Consider the following 19337-nt stretch of genomic DNA (forward strand, 5'->3'; position numbering starts at 1 on the left):
TTAACAGAAACTGGTAATGCTTCCCTGCTGACACATATAAAAATCACTGTCTGCAATGCAGCTTTTGACAGCCTGAAATTGCAGAGGTTCTGTCACTTGCTTTCATTTGCTGATCCCTTGGTTGAAAATCTATTGGTGAAGATCATCTCACAAGCAAGTATCTGATAATTCTTCCTGTCAGACACACTAGAAAGATTAACAGCGGTGAATGTTGGTCTTGTGTCATAGACAATCTGTTAGGAGTGCCATGGAGAAATGCAAAGCCTAGACAAGCAATGGATTCTGTGATTCTGAAAAATATGTTCTTAAATGTGATGGCAAGTGTCTTAAGAGCTTGTGGGGAGCCATGACAAAAGGAGATTCAATGACAGGCAGCAGAAAAAGCAGTTCCTTCTCAAAATTCCAATAGCAAAGCAGCCAGTTACATCTGGGATGGTGTTCTAAAGCAGTTTGGGACAAATTGACTCCTCACTGTATTTTTTTAAATATGAACTCTCACTAGAATTGTTTCCAGATCAATAATTTATTGTGAAGAATCAGCAGAGTTTTGTTGGTGTCAGATTGCAAGATAGGGATTAAAGATGCATTAAAAGGCACTTATTCATCTCTTTCTGATTTTCCTGCTGCTAAACAGAAAGTTCCAAATTTAAAATATATCTGTGCGCTTTTTCTGTCTTGATTTGAAATGTGAGCAGAACACTGCAAAAGAGCAAATGTCACAGCAAGCACATTTGAAATCCTCAGGCTGGAAGACCTTTTAATTGGAATATATTTCCTAGGGGTTTAACTGATTTTATTTTTCCTCCACAAGAAGAGAGTCATTCCTCCCTCCCTCCCTCCCTCCAAAGAGGAAAAAAAATGCAATCATATACTCCCACAGGATGTTGACTCCATCTCAAAAAAGACAAAAGGAGATTAATGTAAGTTATAATGTAGGGGAAAATTAATACAAGGTAGAAGAGGTAACAAAGTGAAAGTCAAACAATGGTATGTTTGCTCAGGGATGTCAAAGGTAGGAATGAGAGTAATTTCTATTGGTTTTGAAAGCTGTTTTCATACTTTGAAAAACAAGGACTGATTATAGTGATTTGTGGTTGGGGGTGGCAGGAAAGGAAACTGCTGCTTCTGCAGTTTCAAGGCCTGTATTTGTTGCCTGTGATTTTCCAGCAGCCAGTAGCCAGATTTCTACAGCTGCGAGAAGGCTAAGATTGAAGCGAAGACTTCCCCTAGATAATTAAAAATCAGCACATTTTTGCTAAAGTCAGGCAACAGTAAATTTAGCATATAAACTACTAGGTGCAAAAACAGTAATAAATTCCTGCTAACACACACAAGGACCTGTAATCAGCAGCCTCCAATCCAGAGAGTTACAGACATAGGTACCTTCGTTCTCAGCACAGTTTCTTGAAAGAACAAAAATGGGTAAGAGCATGAATGGAGTGTGAATAGGATGGTTTTAGTGGACATCCTGGAAAGTCCGCCATAAATATCTGACACTCAAAGGCTTTTCTATCTGAATGAATCTGAACGTTATCTTGATTCACACTTAAAATGTTCTGTTCATTTATGCACACCTGCATAAACCTGTTTCCTCTATTCATACGAATACCAAGGTTTAGCTTGTAAACCTTCTCTATGCATTGCATGTTCCCTAGATACTGCTTGTTTTGTGTCCATGTTTCTCAGAAGACCAGAGTCATGGAAAAACACATTCCTCAGGGAAGCCTGAGTCTCCTCTTGCTTATGTGTCATCATTCTGGACCAGCAATCATCAGAGACCTATTTATGGAAAGATTTCACTTGTATTAATTTTTTTCTCTTAAATAAAAGATAGATGAGTTCAGAGAATGTCACTGTTCTTATCTGGTGAGAAACACCCCTGTGATTCTCTATGGCAGCTGCCTCCAGTCCCACTGATTTTTTGATTCTTATAACAGGTTTTAAGAATTAACAGACTGCAAATGAAGAGTGAAAAAAACCATTCCTCTGTAATTCTTTAAATCAGTCTGCAGAGAACAGTCTGCAAGGATGCTTGAAAGAGTTTAGATAACAAGCAGATCTATGAACACTGGGTTCAATCAAGCCTAGTTCTCCTTGGATTTGCATCTTGTTACTGACCTGAATTCCTAACAGAACTTGAGTAGTGCTGTTAAATGAACTCAGGAGACTAATCACATACTAAGAAGTAAAAGATTTGCATTGCTGTTTGCAAACAAGAAACAGAGAGAATGACTGTGCAATGGATTCTACTCTATTGCACATTTCTTAAAGCTTGGACAAAGCAACAGGTACTGGTGCAGTGGATTCTCTGGGGTCTGAAAAGTAGTGAGGCTGGATTCTTGCCCTTCTCAATTGCCTGCTTTCACCAAACTCAAAACATGACAATTTTATGATTCCTGTTACTCTTTGCCTATAGGCAAAGACATTATTGCGAGGAGACTGAGTTTGTAGCAGGGTCATTTCTTTAGAAAACATAAAATTGTGGGACAGTTGCTTACAATAAGTAGTGCAGCAGCAACATTTGGACACACTGATCCCAAGCTCATGAATGAGGGCAGTGGGGGTCAGCAGAGGGGGAGATGCTGATCTCCTCTCTCTTGTGATCAGCAACGTGACATAAAGAAATGAAATGAAGATGCATCAGGGGAAGTTTCAGTTGAACATTAGGCACAAGGTTCTTCAGTGAGAGGACCCTGGAATAGACCCCTAGAGAAGTGGTCACAGCAGCAAGCCTGTCCAAGTTCAAGAAGCTCTTGGATATAGTCATATGGTTTAGGTTTAGGTAATCCCGTGAGAAGTAGGGAGTTAGACTCAGTGGTCCGTATGGGTCCCTTCCAACACAGATATTCCAATCATAGAATATCTATGGATAGAATATCTATCCACAGATATTCTACGATTCTATGATTCTAAGTCTTGACTCACATGCCTCTCACAGGAAAACATACCTTAAAAATGGAAAGGGATATAGAAGTGAAGTTCAGTACAAGAATTTCTGAGATAAGATTTTTAAGAGGTACTGGAAGTCTTAAAAAAATAAAAAATCAGCACCTGATATTCAGAGGGTTGAGAAATAATAGCTCTTTTAAGTATTGCCGTTTCCACACACTGTATCAAAGTATTTGAAACTGTTTTCACCATGCCTTTTTTCCTGTAATGAAGCATGGCCTGACTGCAGCAGTTTTACCTATACAAAGAAAGCATATAACTAAAAGGAAAGGATATGACTAAACACAGGAAGCAATTAGTCAATAACTAAAGCAGACTTGCAAGGAAAATACGTGGGAAGGGAAAGTCCAAGTACCAGATAAAATGCCTGGAGGCAAAAGTATTTTACTATCATACTGTTTTTCTCTTATCTGCTGGGACATGTTTATACAAAACCAAGAGACATCTAAATGGCTTTAAATGGGATTGCTTCTCTTATTAGCTTAGTATTCTTGCTTTTTGATACTCTACCAAGTGTTTTGGGTTCATCACTCCTGTGATTACAAAATCACTGACATTTAAGTCTTACTTTATCACCTTAAATGCAGCCCATTTTCAATGCATGAACTCTACCTTTTGCTTTGGAGGGTGAACCTGGGCGAAGCGAGAGCTGCTGCTTGCAATAAGTCATATAATTGATAACAAAATACTTGTCGCCCCTTGTCAGAGATGGCACGGCTTTTCACTGCTAAATACTCAAAGCCAATACATGAAAATGTGTTTAAAAAATACGGTTTATTTGAAAAATACTAATCAGTCTTATTGCGGTAATTATCACGTTGTGCAATGAAAAAAATGCCAGGAGCAGCTGCAGAAAGCAGAGGAGATCAACAGGATCCTAAACTAACTCAAACAATACTATTTAATCTCAAATGCTGTTGGACATATTAAAAAAAGTCTTGCAAGAAGGAATGCACACAAAAAGTATGGAATTGTACCTTCAAACAATAAAGGGAATTGCACAAAGGCAAAGAGCAGCTGGAAATTCCCGTCCACCTTGCTTCACACTGACTTCCTGTGTAGACAAACAACGGATAAATAATAGTATTTCTGAAGAGTCTTTGGATACTGCTGTGGCTATACCAGGAAACATTCTTACACCTATTGTTTCAATCTTCTTGAAAAAATGCCCAATGTATTCGCCTCTCTGGTCTCCCCTTTCTGCCTTGAGTTAAAACATAACAGTAGATTCTAAACTAATGTAAATATATGTATCATTGCACTAAATTTAGAAATAACAATGTTAAATAGCACAGGGTGAGAACATGGGTGATTCCATAATTTCAAAGGAATTTGATGAAAATCTGGGGGAGAAAGATTAATTCCTCAGTATATCTGGATCTAGGCCCAGTTTTGAACCTGTTTATTGTAATAAAAATTAGCATCTGGCAGATTAAAGCCATGAAGAGTAACGTGATTAAGGTAATATTTAGCAGAACTGGAAGGAGCCAGATTTCATTGAGCCATAAACCACTCAAATCATCATACTGAAACATGCTGCATGATGACATAATAATAATAATAATAATAATAATAATAATAATAATTTGCCAGTTGGAGATTGGTATACTATATAAAAATGCAGAACTGCTGTTGAAGCACTATTTCACAGAATCACAGAATGTGCTGAGTGGAAGGTACCCTCAAGGGTTATTGAGTCCAATTCCCAGCCCTACACAACACTGTCCCCAAGAGTCACGCCATGAGTCCAAGAATATTTTCCAAATGTCTCTTGAACTCTGTCAGGCTGGTGCTGTGACCATTTTCCTGGGGAGCCTGTTCCAGTACCCAGCCACTCTCTGGGTGAAGAACATTTTTCTAATATCCAACCAAAACCTGCCCCTGACACAGCTTCAGGCCATTCCCTCATGTCCTGTCACTGTCACCACAGAGAAGAGATCAGTGCCTGCCCCTCCTCTTCCCCTCACAAGGAAGTTGTAACTGCAGTGAGGTCTCCCCTCAGTCTCCTCTTCTCCAGGCTGAACAGACCAAGTGACCTCAGCCACTCCTCACACGGCTTCTCCTCAAGGCCCTTCACCATCCTCGTGCCCTCCTTTGGACACTCTCTAACAGCTCAGTGGCTTTTCTGTGTTGTGGCACCCAGACCTGCCCCCAGCACTCGAGGTGAGGCTGCCCCAGTGCAGAGCAGAGCGGGACAATCCCCTCCCTTGCCCGGCTGGTGATGCTGGGCCTGATGCACCCCAGGGCACGGGTTGGCTCTCCTGGCTGCCAGGGCACTGCTCACTCATGTTCAACCAGGACCCCCAGGTCCCTTTCTGCGGGGTTACCCTCAAGCCTTCTCATTCCCTGTTCTGTCTGTTGTAGAGCAACACCCGGAGAGTTGCTCCATCCCAGGTGCAGAATCTGGGACTTTCCCTCGCTGAATTTCATGTGGCTGATGCCTGCCCAGTCCTCTCATTTGTCAAGGTCTCTCTGCAGGGCCTTCCTGCCCTCAAGGGAGTCAGCAGCTCCTCTCAGTTTTGTCTCCTCTGTGAACTTGCTGAGTATCCCTTCCCTTGCTTAGTATCCCCTGTGTCCAAGCCATTTATGAAGATGCTGAAGAGCTCAGGGCTGAGGATGGAGCCCTGTGGAACCCCCCTAGTGACAGGTCACCAGTCTGGTGCCACCCCATTCACTGTAACCCTTTGTGTCCCACCTGTGAGCCAGTTGCTCACCCATCATGTAACGTGGTTATTCATCTGTGTGCTGGACATTTCATCCAGAAGGATCCTGGAGGGCCAGTATTGAAAGCTTTACTGAAATCTGGAAAGATTACATCAGCTGGCTTCCCTTGATCAGCTAGGTGGGTTACCTTGTCATGAAAGGAAATCAGGTTTGTCAAGCAGGAACTTCCCCTCATGAAGTCTTGCTGGCTGTGATCAGTGACTGCATTGTTCTTTAGGTGTTTTTTAATACCTCCCAGAATAATCTTCTCCACGACCTTACCAGGCACTGAAGTGAGACTGATGGGCCCATAGTTTCTGGGGTATTCTTTCTCGCTCCTTTTGAAAACTGGGACAACATTCATCCAATCCATTGAGCTGGGACCTCTCTGTATTCCCAAGACTGCCCAAAAACCAAGAGAGTTTTTGCCATGACATCATCTAGTTCTTAGAGAAATCCCATCAGGCCCCACAGATTTGTAGATATTCAACTGGAGAAGCAGATCCTGCACAACTTTAGGGTTGACTGGAGTTGATAACTCTCGCAGTCATGGTCCTCCAGCTCAGGGCACTGAGACCCCCTTGTTTCATCATCCATGTTGAAGACAGAGTCAAAGAATGCGTTGAACACTCCTGCCTTGTCCCTGTGCCTCTCAGCAGATATTTACAATCACTACTAATTTGGCATTCCACAGTGACCTGGCGCTGTTTTTCTGTGCCTGAATGAATACTCCAGGTTAGAAGAAAGGACTGGACAAGTGTATACATGAAAATAAAATACCCAGAATGGGTCAGAATTCACAGGAATGCAAAACAAAATGAAACTTCCTAACATCTTCATTATCCAAGAGCAAAACTGAGAAGGCCATTTTACACAGTTAAAAGGGGAAGCTGGGAGCTGGCTTTCATCAACCCTACCCTTTGTTCTTGTTATGTTAGTCTTTGTTCCGTGTATTGGCACAGCTGATTTGTGGTCATTAGCTTGGAATATCTTCACCAGACTGCCGCCTTTTCACTTCTCCCAGGATGCCTGCAGGAGTGACTTTTATATGAGCTGACGAAAGTCAGGCTAAATATTCCATGCTAAAAGCTGCTCAGGAAAATCTGGGCCTTCTTTGGAAATTACTTTCTGTTAAGAACTGGCTTTTTTTCTATAGCTCTTTCTCTGTTGTTTCCCATTCTACTAGTATTTTTTATAGTCTTGGGGTGAAAACCAAACTCCTCCACCCTTGCTGGGAAATTTTGACTATATCTTCAGTTAAGTGCAATGGAACGAACAGAATAAACTATATATATGTCTGTATGTACGTACGTATGTATATATGTATGTATGTATATACACACACGTATAATACATGTATAATGTAAAACATGGCTATCCAACAAGGACTCTAGGGAACAGGAAACATGAACTGCAACTGAACTGCATAAACTGTGCTGCCTCAAGGTTGGGAAAACATTAATAAAAGGTTGCTGTTCCTTATTCAGCTGTGAGATTGCAGGAACAAAAGCAGTATTTCTGGAAAAAATACACACAAAAATTTGAGGAAAGAGGGGAAGGAGGAAAAGCAGAACTCCAGAGCAAGTCTCCCCTACTTTTTGTGACTGTAATGGTGGCATTTTGTTAGCTTCAAAATGGAAACAGCTCCATAATAGGAATACCACAAATACAATCATTGTGCTCTGACTCCTCAGACATCATCTCTGTCAGAAATGAAAGGACAGTGCCTGTGCTGTCCAAAGAATCATTCTTCTGCTGCTAGGAACTGCAGTACTTTTGTAACACTTATATTTATTCCCTCACATTAGAGCTCAGCACTGAGATCACCAACTAATTTCACAGAATCTACTGAGTATAAGATTCAAGGGCATGAATTCCTCCCTTGAAAGAATCGCAACAGTTAGATTTTTCACAGGCTTTCTTCACCTCCTAGCAGTTCTGTCACTAGGAATAGAAATCCTTTCATCTGAGCTAGAGGCCTGTGAGCTCACGTTGGATTCTGGCTGAACGGTGCTGAATATGAAATGGCCTCACAAAATAGTGCAAGACCTTGGAAACAGAAATCGTGATTGAGAGTAGTTAAATCTGAGAACATACACAAACACAAGGAGCATAGTGGCTGTCTTGGTTACAGCTGGTGTAGAATTTATTCCCTCTCAGTAGCTGTTACAGCACTGTGTTTTGTATTCATAATGGGAATGGTGTTGACAACACACTGATGTTTAGGGTTTTGCTAAATAGTGTTTGTCCTTAATCAAGGACTCTTTTTTCCCTTTTCTCATGCTCTGCCACTGAGGAGGTATGCAAAAAAACCAACAAACTGGGAGGGACCACCGCTGGACAGGTGACCCAAACTGGCCAAAGAGATATTCCACACCACAGAACATCGTGCCCAGTACATAAACTGGGGGGAGTCACCCAGAAGCACAGCTGACCTGGGTTCAGGAGGAGGGTCTGGCATCTGTCAGTGGGCAGTGAGCAACTGCACTGTGCATCACGTGTTCTTTTCTCTTTTCACTATTTATTATCATTATTATTGTCAACCATTACTATTGTATTTTACTTTATTTTCAATTACTAAACTGTTCTTAGGTAAACATCCAAGCTTTACTTTGATTTCCCCCCCATTCCACTGGACCGGGGCAGGGGAAGAGAGGGAGGGAGAGGCTGCGAGGTGTTTCATTTCCACAGACTTGCGGGCTTTAAACCACGACACTGGCTCACTTATCTGGCCCTGTTTGTACAATTTATTGACAATATAAATACTGAAACAAACAGGCCTGGATGGGTTTTGGCTGTCTTTATCATGCCCAAAACAAAGAAATCTCACCAAAAGGTTTAAAGGACCTATCAGTGACATGTAATAGAAAGTGTGTTTTACAATAAAAACTTTTTCATTTGACATATCATCACAATTACTTGCATAACTGCTGGGTTTTTACAGTATCCTGTGTTACTTCACAATTACAAAACAAAACACAAAAAATAGTTTCACTTAAAAGAATTGTTTATCCAGCGCTAAGAATTTCCCATTTCCTCTAAAGAGGATTAAAACACTTTGCATATAGTGCAGACATTGGTATGGATCTAAACCAAAGAGTTTCTCAATATAGCACATTTCAAAATAGCACCGTGAAAGCGTACAGATCAGCAGTAAAAGCAAAGCAGATTCAGTTGGCTTAAGCTTACTTGGCCTGGGTGTGGAACACATATCCAAGGAAATAGAGAGAAAATATTGGAAGAAAAAGTGGAATTTCAGTGTTAACTGAAGGTACAGCAGTGAAGGATCACTAGAGATGCCTATAGAATTTCTGGAGACATGAGAGTGCGATTATGACATCGTTGCAATTAGTTCAGCAGAAAAGCTTGGGAGTGAGTAATAGAGCAATATATCTGAAAGAGAGAGGGTCTAACAAGCAAACTGTTAACATTTGCACATCTATATGAGGATGGCAAGGGTAAATTAGTGCTCTATTCTTTCTACATTTAACTGAAACAGATACAAGTGGAAGAAAGATACGTACACATGAAGTAAGCAATAAGATAAACACAGATGAGGATATGTTTACAGGCAGAGGTAGGTCTGTCAAGAGTGACGAGGGAGGCAGACGGAATGAGGGAAACTTGCAGAACTGTAGCAGTTGTGGAAAATTTAAGATGACAGAGAGTCCTGCCTCATCTCGTCTCCCTTGTCAGTCCATTCCTAAGCATTAAGAAGCTACACTGTGTGGAGATGTCCAACACAGTCATTAAATACATTATCTAACTCCCAGCAGAACTATGGATGTTTTGTAAGAAAAAACCTTGCTCTGAAAACTTTACATTATGAAAAAGCAAGCTAGGTTAAGAAGAGGCACATAGAAAAGAAATAACTTGCTGAAGGTTACATGAAGATCTGCAGTCTTCCAGTTATACCCACTGACAAGACGGCCTTTATGTTCCTGATCCTGTGTAACATGCTGGAACACTGATGGTCTCAGTAAAGCGTATGAAGAAGTTCAGTTTTTCACAGAGGATGGCACATCTGTCTCTCTAAGTAATTTCCAGCCTCTCCAGCTTCTCCCTTACACAAGAACAGCTGCTCATGAACTCTCTCACAGGACCAGAGCAGCAGGAGACTGAATCAGAATGAAGTGGTGCAGTTCATACTGCGATACTTAACCTTGCAATCTGTTCCATTGAGAAAAGGAATTAAGTGTGGAATGTGTGGGAATTAATTCCACAGGAGAAAATGAAAAATTAAGGCATGGTGTCCCTGTATGAACAGTTTAGTTATTCTTTCTCGGTTAGCAACAGAAAATGCTATCGACTTTTAATCCCTAGTGTAGACAAAGGTGTTCTTACTTAGCTATTAACTATTAACTTGAAGGACAGATTTCATAAGCAGTGGAAATGCTGGATAACAGAAATGGTATCTGCCCAGACCTAGAAAAAGCACTCTCAGCTGGATGCAGCAATTGAAAATTCTCTTTGGCTGTAATTCTTCTTTGCTTCTGACCACGAAATCTGCTGCTGCACTTTAAACACAAAAAGACCCCAATCACATGTCATAGAGACAGAACATCTAAAATTTTAAGAGCACTAGGCATCAGAATCTTAGCAATTCAGAAACTTAACAATTCCAAAAATGCATGGCATACACTCAAAGTGGTAAAATACAAAACATGACTTGGAAAAAATCACAAAACTGAGTAAAAATCAAACCTCTTGCTTCTTTATTTCACCAGTTAACAGAATTTTTTTGCTAACATATAACAAAGCAACTTCTGAAGAGGAGTGGAAATAATCAAAGCCACTAGATTCTTTCTTACAGAAGAAAAAAAAATATCAACTGGGAGTATGCCACAGGAAATTGGTTAATTGTCCTTTATTAAGTGACTCTAGCCAGATGTTACACACCAGCCCATTAACCAGACAATGATTTAATGGCTTTACTCAGCTGTAATTATAGAAGAGAGATTAACAAAACTGCACTTAACACAGGAAGGTCCTTCCTTAAATTAGTTTCACATGCCATTAAAGCAACCAGCTTTTCAGCAAACTGGAGGTTTATGGATTGGTATATTATTTGCAATTACTGCTAATTGCTATAAGCAATGATTGCAATATCTCTGGAACACATCAGTTGCTGACACTACTTAAATGTGACAACTCCATGGCTAACAAGTGTACATGTTACTGATGTATCATTACTTGTAAGTGATTGACAGAAATGTTCCACCTGCGTATTGGAAATACAATAGGAGCTTTATCTCATATAAGGGTAGGTCTGTATTTTTGCTCACAATAGGCCAGTTTATGTATGCAAAGGTATCTAAAGTAGCGTTAATCCTCAAACAGTCTCAACTGGATCAGGGTATTATTCATGCAATCAAGGATACAATACAAGCACTCATTATCAGGCACTCATGCAGCTGAAATAGCTGAAAGCCTGTGACCAACACATGGGATGCATGATAATCTATTTCTGAGGGAAGGTTCTCCTTTACACACCACACCATCTGGAATAAGGCAAGACAATAAATATTTCACTTCCAGCGACAGACACATTTAAATTGCTCACACTGTAGTACATATGTGACATGCAGATACACCCATACCCGACAGATGCTGGCTTTGAAAGAAGAGCACATTTTCTCTGTGCTAACTTCAGGAAATAAGCCATCAGAGAAGAGAGACAGTTTCAGTCTCTAGGAATGATGATGCAATCCCTGCTTGTGCCACATCTACTGTAGTAGATAAATGTACAGCCTCACAGGCTACAGCAGCAGGTGGGGGATGCACTGTGCTGTGGAGATAAGAGCTGGAGAGAGAAAAAAAATCCAGTTTAAAAAAAAATTTTACGAATCATCCAAGACTCAAGCATGGACCTGACAGAACTTGTATCACTCATACTGATTACATACATGACAGTGCTTCCAAAGTTTTTTGAAGATGCCTGCCGCTGGTACAAATCCTTATTATTACAGCCAGTGTGAGACAAGTAAGAAGCATTCCAGAGGCTACCAGATGATCACCTGACTAGTGTCAACCTTGTCATCAGCAACACTGATGCCCTGTGCAGGTCTTCAGAAATCTGGAATTCTGGCACTATCCTTACTCATATGAATGGGCATCACATACAAAAGAATGCAAAGAACTAAGAGGAATGGAGCAAGGTGTATGAGTGAGTAGCCACTCTAATAACAGCAACTATGGTCTAATCCATTTTTTAAAGTAAAAATATAAAATCTAAGGACATCAGGAGTCAGACTTCACTTTGTGAATCCAGTGCCAGACTTTTACTCACTGAGGAACAGTTGGGACTGCTGTCAACAACCATGCTAGCAGGAATTCACACCCTTACCCATTGTGGAAACATAATTCCTGAGACAGCAGACATGTGGCAAGCTGGTGAGCACTTGAATACAGTGGCTCTTTGTGACAGAAGCTTACAGGGACCCCAAGAAATAATCTAAGACCATTCACCTGACACCAAGGCAAGCTCAGCCGTAGCTATGTCATTACCAACAAGTTTGTTTAACCTCCTCTTGCAGACCACCCAGAAGCTGCCTTCACAGCAATCTGTTCCCATGCCTCCCTCCCCTACAGCTCAGGAGCACATGAGTATGCTGCCCATGGATGGTACATGTACCACTGGCACTACCAACAGGAGGAAGTTGGTCTTCCTATAGTGGCATTTTGTATATTTGTATATCATGTTTCTTGGCAGTATCTTCCCTGCCAGGCTAAGCAACCTGCCACTAGAATGCCCTATGTGCAGTTAGATCAAATAGATCCCACGTCTCTCTCATAAAATTCCTCTCTGTTTTTCTCCTGCTAGGCCACACCTGTCTTGGAGTACAGTGTCTAAAACAGGACCACAGTTTTACAACTGGATACGGCAGAAGACTGACTTCACATTGTTTTTTTTCAAATCATATTCTTACTCAGAAATGTATTAAACTTATGGTTAATTATAACTAAAAGCATATTTGTTATTTATAAATATTACAGATACTTCTTTGCAAGCACTGTGAAGGGTCTTATCACAACTGACATCTGGGGTTTCCCTTCTCTGCCTACTACTGGGCTGGGGCAGTTTTAATTTCTGTGAAGGATTCTGTCTGATACTCCTTAGAACAGGAGAACGGATTCAAGAATTTCTCTGTACATGGGATCAAGGGCCTAAAAGATACTTGTTGACTTACTAAATCCTTGTTCCCCGCAATACACCACTGTCAAATATACTCAATGTACTCAGCTCCCTAAGGATTTCATCTTCTCTCACTCCTTTTGAAAGGAGTCTGAAGTGGAAATTCAGGGTCTATCTTCTCTGCACTCTCTCACAAGTGGCTCATACTCATATATGATTCTTCCAGTACTTTCATACTTCAAATCACTCTCCTACCACTATGAACCTAATTGATTTGACATAGTTTGGAAAAGTACTAATATCCCTCTGCCACGTTTTTTCCAGAGAAACTGAAATAACTGAGAAGCCTTTTCACACCATGACAGCCCATGGAAGTCCTTTCTCCTGCAATATGCCCCCTGTCAGGAGCGCTACTTTAGAAACCAAGACATTGATAGCTCCTTCTTCCTTATATATCAAAGCTGACACTGACAATGTTTTTAAAATCCCCAAAACAATCAAGACTGCAGGTTCAAGTTAACCACTGCATGCTACTGCCAAGGGAAGCCTGAGATCCCTTTATTTAATTACTTAAAGAAAAAAAGGACATCATGGAACCTTTAATTCAGAATCTGGATTGCAAGAACTGGTTTGAAATTTAGACAACCACAAACAATCCAAATAAACCTACTTTCTTCAGCCCTAAATATGACTAATTCCTTCTGTTTCAGACTGCCAAACAAGCAGCTTAACCAATCAATGCTATATATTTCATAGCCCCCAAGCTGGAGGCTCCTGACCTTTCAAGGGACAAAAATCAGAAGACTATTCTTGTAGATATGTACGTTGAAATAAAAACAAAGACACAATTTTTAGTGAAGAGGTTTTACATGTACATAGGCATTCACAATTACATAATTTGCATATTTGTTTTGCCTTTGAGAGGAAGACAGTTGTGAAGTTACTGACCCTGCTTGAAGGATCATGAAGCATAAATAAATAAATTTCTTAAAAATTTTTGACATGTTTTTATCATGGCTTTTAGGTAAAGCTCAACCATTACTGAAAAACTGTTATTTTCAGGCCTTCTGAATAAAGTTGGGAAGACTAAAACTTAGCTCTGTATATATGCAACATTCATCAACATTTTGACAGCATATAAACTTCATTTATTTAATTCCCATTTAATCATAACACTTCTGTACTACAGTCCTGGTGCTACTCACTGTCTCGAATCCTTCCTTTATTAAGATAAGCCCTACACTTTTCAGATGTTTTGCTAGTAGTTGCAAAGATACAGAGGACATCAGTTCAAGCAATGCACAGCATTGGTGGACTGTGAAAGCACCCTTGATTACAGTTTCTAATTACCCAAGATGTCTAAACCAAGCATGTTGGCAAGAAAAAACATCTGAAAAGAAAAACATGTAAGCCTTGTGAAGGAGGACTACAAAACTGGAGGCAGCAACACCACGTACCGTGCCACGGAGAATGACAGGAACAGTATAAGGCAGACAGCAGCCACTGACCCCAATCCAACAGCAGTCATGTATTGCAGAGTGGGTGATAAATCTGAAAGAAAGTATCAAACAATTCAAACAAACCAAACAAATAGTGTAGCTTCAGTCTGAACAACTAAGTCTGCTCATAGCTGAAATATGGTAACAAAACCCAGATGCTGGACTTAATGGCTCAGTTCATGACAGTAACAGAGCTGACTATCTATTAGTTACCATCCAATTGAGGAAGAAAGATTAGTAAAAAAGTACTATTATGCTCATTTTTGGTAAAAATATGTACCTGTCCTTATAACACTGTAACACCAATTTCCGTCAGCAAATTACACGTCTCTAGAGGAGATGTCATCCCTCCACAAAAATTACAGAATTACAGTACAGTGTATTTCATGAAAACCCCTAAAACTTCATTTTACTTATTTGTTGCTAAAGAAAGAAAGTGTGCTTTTAATACAGGTTTCTACCATTTTTTATGACAATGATCACACAATGTCTAGCTAGATGGCATCTGAAACGGGGCCATTTGGTTTAGATTTAATTTACAGATTTGCGTTCCACACAAGTTGAATAAAGAAATATTTCTCAAAGGATTCAGCAAGCCAAAAATACTCTCAACCTCTCCAGCTGCAGAAGTACATTAGGGCAAAGGACACTTTGGCTATAAGTCCACTCAATATAAAGGCAAATGTATTTACAACAAAAAGCCAAAGGCCTGACCTGTCCTATGCTCATTCTTTTAAACCCAAAACCAAAACCCACCTAGTTGTCATACAGCCTTTGATGATGCACTACATGTTGATAGATGAAAAATTCAGAAAAGGACAGATTTCTGTCTTTCCAGTTATTCTATTGCCTACACAGCCCTAGCAATGGAACCCTCAAACCTAAGGAATCCTTGATCTTAGCAGAGTCTCCACAACAAAGAACTGCCTACACTATATTCTAAGTGTGGTCGTAAAGGAACTAGGTCATAAGAGTAATTAAAGAAAGAGTAACTAAAGAAAACTTAGAAATAAACACAAGAGTTGTCACCAGAAGATCATTTATAGTGATAATCAGATATGGAGAAGACGCACCCCAAGCACTCCGTACACCACGTGATTCGATGTAATTCCAAAGTACTGTCTCACTTTCCAGTGTTACTGCCTTTCCTAACTCAAATTTGTGAGACTTTCAACTCAAAAGCAGAATTTGGGGCTCATAGGAGACTCCAGTGGTGCTGCTTTCTTTGTCAGGAGAGGCAAATGTTTGCTTTTTGCTGAGACATGAGGTGGGTGAAGACTAGTTTCAGTTATGGTGGAAAGGAGGGAAACATGATCTCTAGTGGACTCCAAACTCCGCTGAGCTAAACTCATTAATTGGAAACATTTTAAAGCCAAAAACAAAATCAAAACAACCACACTGAGAAATTTACTGGGTTTTAAAGTTATGCCACTATATATTTAAGAAACTGTACTTGCAAGTATACAAATTAGCCATATATTTCATATTTACACAGTATCTTCTATTTTTTTTAAGATCATAAAAAGATGTAATTCTCCAAGGACCATCTGAACATTCTCAAATAAAAAATGTGGCCTCTAAAGGCTAGAAAATTTTGGGCGGGTTTTGTGTTATTCCTGTTCTTTTTTGGGGTTTTAAGTTATTTTTGTCATTCTTTGATTGATTTTTTAATCTTTAAGCCAATATAGAACTATCTTAAAATAGGCCGCTGAAATTTCACATCTTCTGTGCTTCAAATCCTTTGTGGACAAAAATTGCTGTAAAGATCTGAATGAGATGCACAGAAATAGCAACATTGAAAACCAGGGAAAACAAGAGAATCCATTTTACAATGGATTGCTGAATCCATTAGAATGGAATACTGAAAAGCAAGGAAAACTTTCTGTCTCTAATCTTTTCAGTCCTTGAAGTCAACAGAAGAATGGCAAAAGATGAAACAGCCACAGCAATTATTAGTTTATGCTGCCAAGCAAAGCCATGACAACTTAGACTTTTTTATTGAAGGAAAAATTGACTTACTTTTAATTTGTGCCCAAACAGCACAGGACTGTGTTCTTACCTAAAAATGAAAACATAAAAATCACTGTTTCTCATGAGAAAAATTTATTATTACTAACACCCTCTGAAAGATCATCCATCAACAAAACCTACCATTTGGAATCGAGTTTGTTATTCCCTTGGTAGCAGCCTCTATTTTGCCTTAAAAGATTATAAATTATAAAAATAAGATTAGATATAGAGCTTTGATGAAAAGCTAGCTCTAGTTTTTAGCTCATTATTATTCCTTGCTTTCTACAACCTAGGCATGTTAGTAATATGGAAGGATCTTTAAAGTTGCTTTGATAAGGATTCAGAATTTATGAAATGTTAAGATAAGGCGGAATATGCTGTGTTAACTCTTCCCCATTCAGAACATGTATGTTAAAATATAGTATCTGATGGCACGTTTTATGAATACTAGATGTAGCATTCTCTCCAGTTATGATGACTTGCTTGGTAACTTTTAATAAGTTCTATAGAATACTTACAGTTAAAAAATATTTATCAGGGATCTGCTTTTGCAGACTTGTTAAGCAAACTTGATTTTTTTAAGGTAAGCTTTGGTATCTGTAGAGCACTTTCCCCCAGCTCTTCATAGTGATAAATACACAAAATTTTCTATTCTAGGTTCTATTGTCTATTGTGTAATTACTATGAAGTGTATTTTTGTAGTGCTTCCTGCTAAATGGCTTTCACAGACTTTCACAAAATACATACATGATACATGTATTTTTCATATTGTCGCAAAGTGTGTATTATGTTGCTCTGAATAACAGTATATTTGCAAAAGAAGGCTACATTTTGAAGCATTTACATAAAAGGATGGAGGCACATTTGTGTGCTTAATCTAACTTCTGTGTGTCTGCATGAATTGTGGAATCTCAGTGATTCTTAAACACATGATTCATAAGGAATTTTATGGTCAATTAAAAAGACAAAAGACTGACAAAGAAAATCTTCTTAGCAGAGGAAAGATAAAGAAAAAGGGGTGGGTTTAGAAATTCAATCAAATGCCAGATTCTGAGGGCACTGGTGTGAGTGCCATCATTTTGAAATAGCTACCTTCATGACACACTCTAGTGTGCAGAAAATCAGACATCTCCTGCCTATCAGGGTAGTTACAGAGGTCCCAAGAGTCTCAGGGGAAAAAAAAATAAACAGAAAGTAAAATCCTCACAGCAGACACCCTTTTCAAGACCTTCAAATCTGAACAATGGAAAAATGAACATGATAATTATGTCAAGGCTATTAATTAATACTGGTAATAAAAATCACAACCAAGCCATGATTTTTCAGCATGATTATACAAATTGTACCATTTTCAGTATGAAAGAGGTCTGGAGACAGAAGGGACCCTTAAGGATGCCAGAATATAAAACTGAGTAATGAGAACATTAGTTATGAGCCTATTACATCTATTTCTAATTTTTCTGTATTCAAATGGAAATGTGTTAACAAGTAAAAGACACTTCAGAAATGCTGGTTCCACAGGTATTAATAATTGAGGGCCAAGCAATTTGTTTAAAAAGAAGACTGAGTTCATTAATCCAAATTCAGTTATGTAAGCAATCAAATTTTTAGAAAGTCTCAAAACCCAACAACCCTGAATTCATAATTCTGATTTCTTTTTAGCTTTCTAACACCAACAATTGCACAAAATAAAAGGGCATTTGAAGAGAATTTGACAATTGAAGATAAACCAATACTTTTGAACCAGTAGTCCAAGTTCCATTTCAAAGAAGCAGAGCTGTGGACCAAAGTGGTTTGGTATCTGCAACCCTAATAATGATTCATAACTGTTGCATGCAACTTTGTGTATTTAATCAACCAACAAAAGCCATACATTAAAGTGTACACTAAGGAGCTGATGCATTTTAAATGGTGGGAAGCAAGAGGGACCTCTACCAATAACTGTAGTATTAATCCACTAAATCAGTGGCCTAGAAAATACGTCTGCAAATGTTAGCAATGAAAGATCAGGAAATAATCCATAAGAAACAGAAAGAATAATGTAAGTTAGAAGCAGCTTAATAAACTGCTGGCAAAGATGTATGAGAACCTACTTTGTTCTGTGCAGCAGAAACCTCCGCAAAAGTAAAAGCCATTAAAATATCCCAGTATTAGAAAATACTGAGGGTAAAGAGCTAGGGAAACCAATGCATAAAACCCAAGGATAAATAAACTAAGCTCAAAGAGGTATTTAGTAGACCTTAAAGAGGTCAAACTTGTATACACTTGACTAATTAATAATCCTGCTCCACAGAGTAAATTTTTCTATAAAATACAGTTCATTGTCCAAATTCCAGGACATTTTAGGCTAACTTAACATTATTTATGAAATGAAATGCCTTCTATTGTCGTTTTCCTACTTCTCTCCTTGCACAATTAATTAAAAATTTATGACAAACAACAGGCTTGTATTAGGATCAGAAACCACTTCATCTGTGCTATAAAAACCTCTCAGACTATTGTTAAATAGATGCTACACAAAATACATACTGCACAGATTAGCAGATACCAGAATCATCTTACTACATGCACTTTTATTCCAATCACTTTGGACTGAGGCAGTTACATTTCTTAACAGAAGCGGTTTTAACTTACTGAGATTTGGGGGGGGGGGGGTCCAAAATTGTGGAGAACTATTTACAAGTGACTCATGGATCAGTTTTTGCATGCTTCATTGCTTTATGCTGTATACACAAAGCCCTAAAAACTCTATTCTTAACTTTTTTCAGATGGCACTGTTTCTTTCTTTATTAAAGGTTGCTTAGCTCAGTTTTTGTATTTGACATTCAGGAACTGTATTGCACATAAAGAGTTATCACTTGTCCCATATGAGAAAAAGTTTCTACTGCTGAGACTTATACTATAAAAAATTTCAAAACTGCTTACTCCTGAGATAGATAGCTGGAAAGCTAGATGAGATGTAAGTTTTGGAAACGTCTTGTTTCTAATAAAAATACATATTTACTTTAAAATGATAAAAAAGTCATGTTAATAATATACAT

The 19337-nt window shown here is 39.0% G+C and overlaps 1 protein-coding gene across 7 annotated transcripts in view; it reads right to left on the reverse strand.

Annotated features, from left to right (window-relative positions):
- Positions 1 to 10344: 10344 nt before the first annotated feature.
- Positions 10345 to 19337, reverse strand: part of SUSD1 (sushi domain containing 1) — a 46840-nt gene continuing 37847 nt past the window's right edge. For 5 of the 7 annotated variants that reach the window (XM_032097007.1, XM_032097008.1, XM_032097010.1 and 2 more), the window contains 3 exons: positions 16306 to 16345; positions 14245 to 14338; positions 10345 to 11455 (listed from right to left, as the gene is read on the reverse strand). In XM_032097007.1, the coding sequence (XP_031952898.1) occupies positions 11317 to 11455; positions 14245 to 14338; positions 16306 to 16345 (273 nt within the window). In that variant the 3' untranslated portion in view covers positions 10345 to 11316. Of the gene's footprint in view, positions 11456 to 14244; positions 14339 to 16305; positions 16346 to 16437; positions 16486 to 19337 lie in introns of those variants that run through there. The other 2 variants (XR_004237644.1, XR_004237643.1) reach the window with 2 other exon arrangements.

The sequence above is a fragment of the Corvus moneduloides genome, chromosome Z, assembly GCF_009650955.1.
Source record: "Corvus moneduloides isolate bCorMon1 chromosome Z, bCorMon1.pri, whole genome shotgun sequence".
In the NCBI taxonomy this organism is placed as follows: domain Eukaryota; kingdom Metazoa; phylum Chordata; class Aves; order Passeriformes; family Corvidae; genus Corvus; species Corvus moneduloides.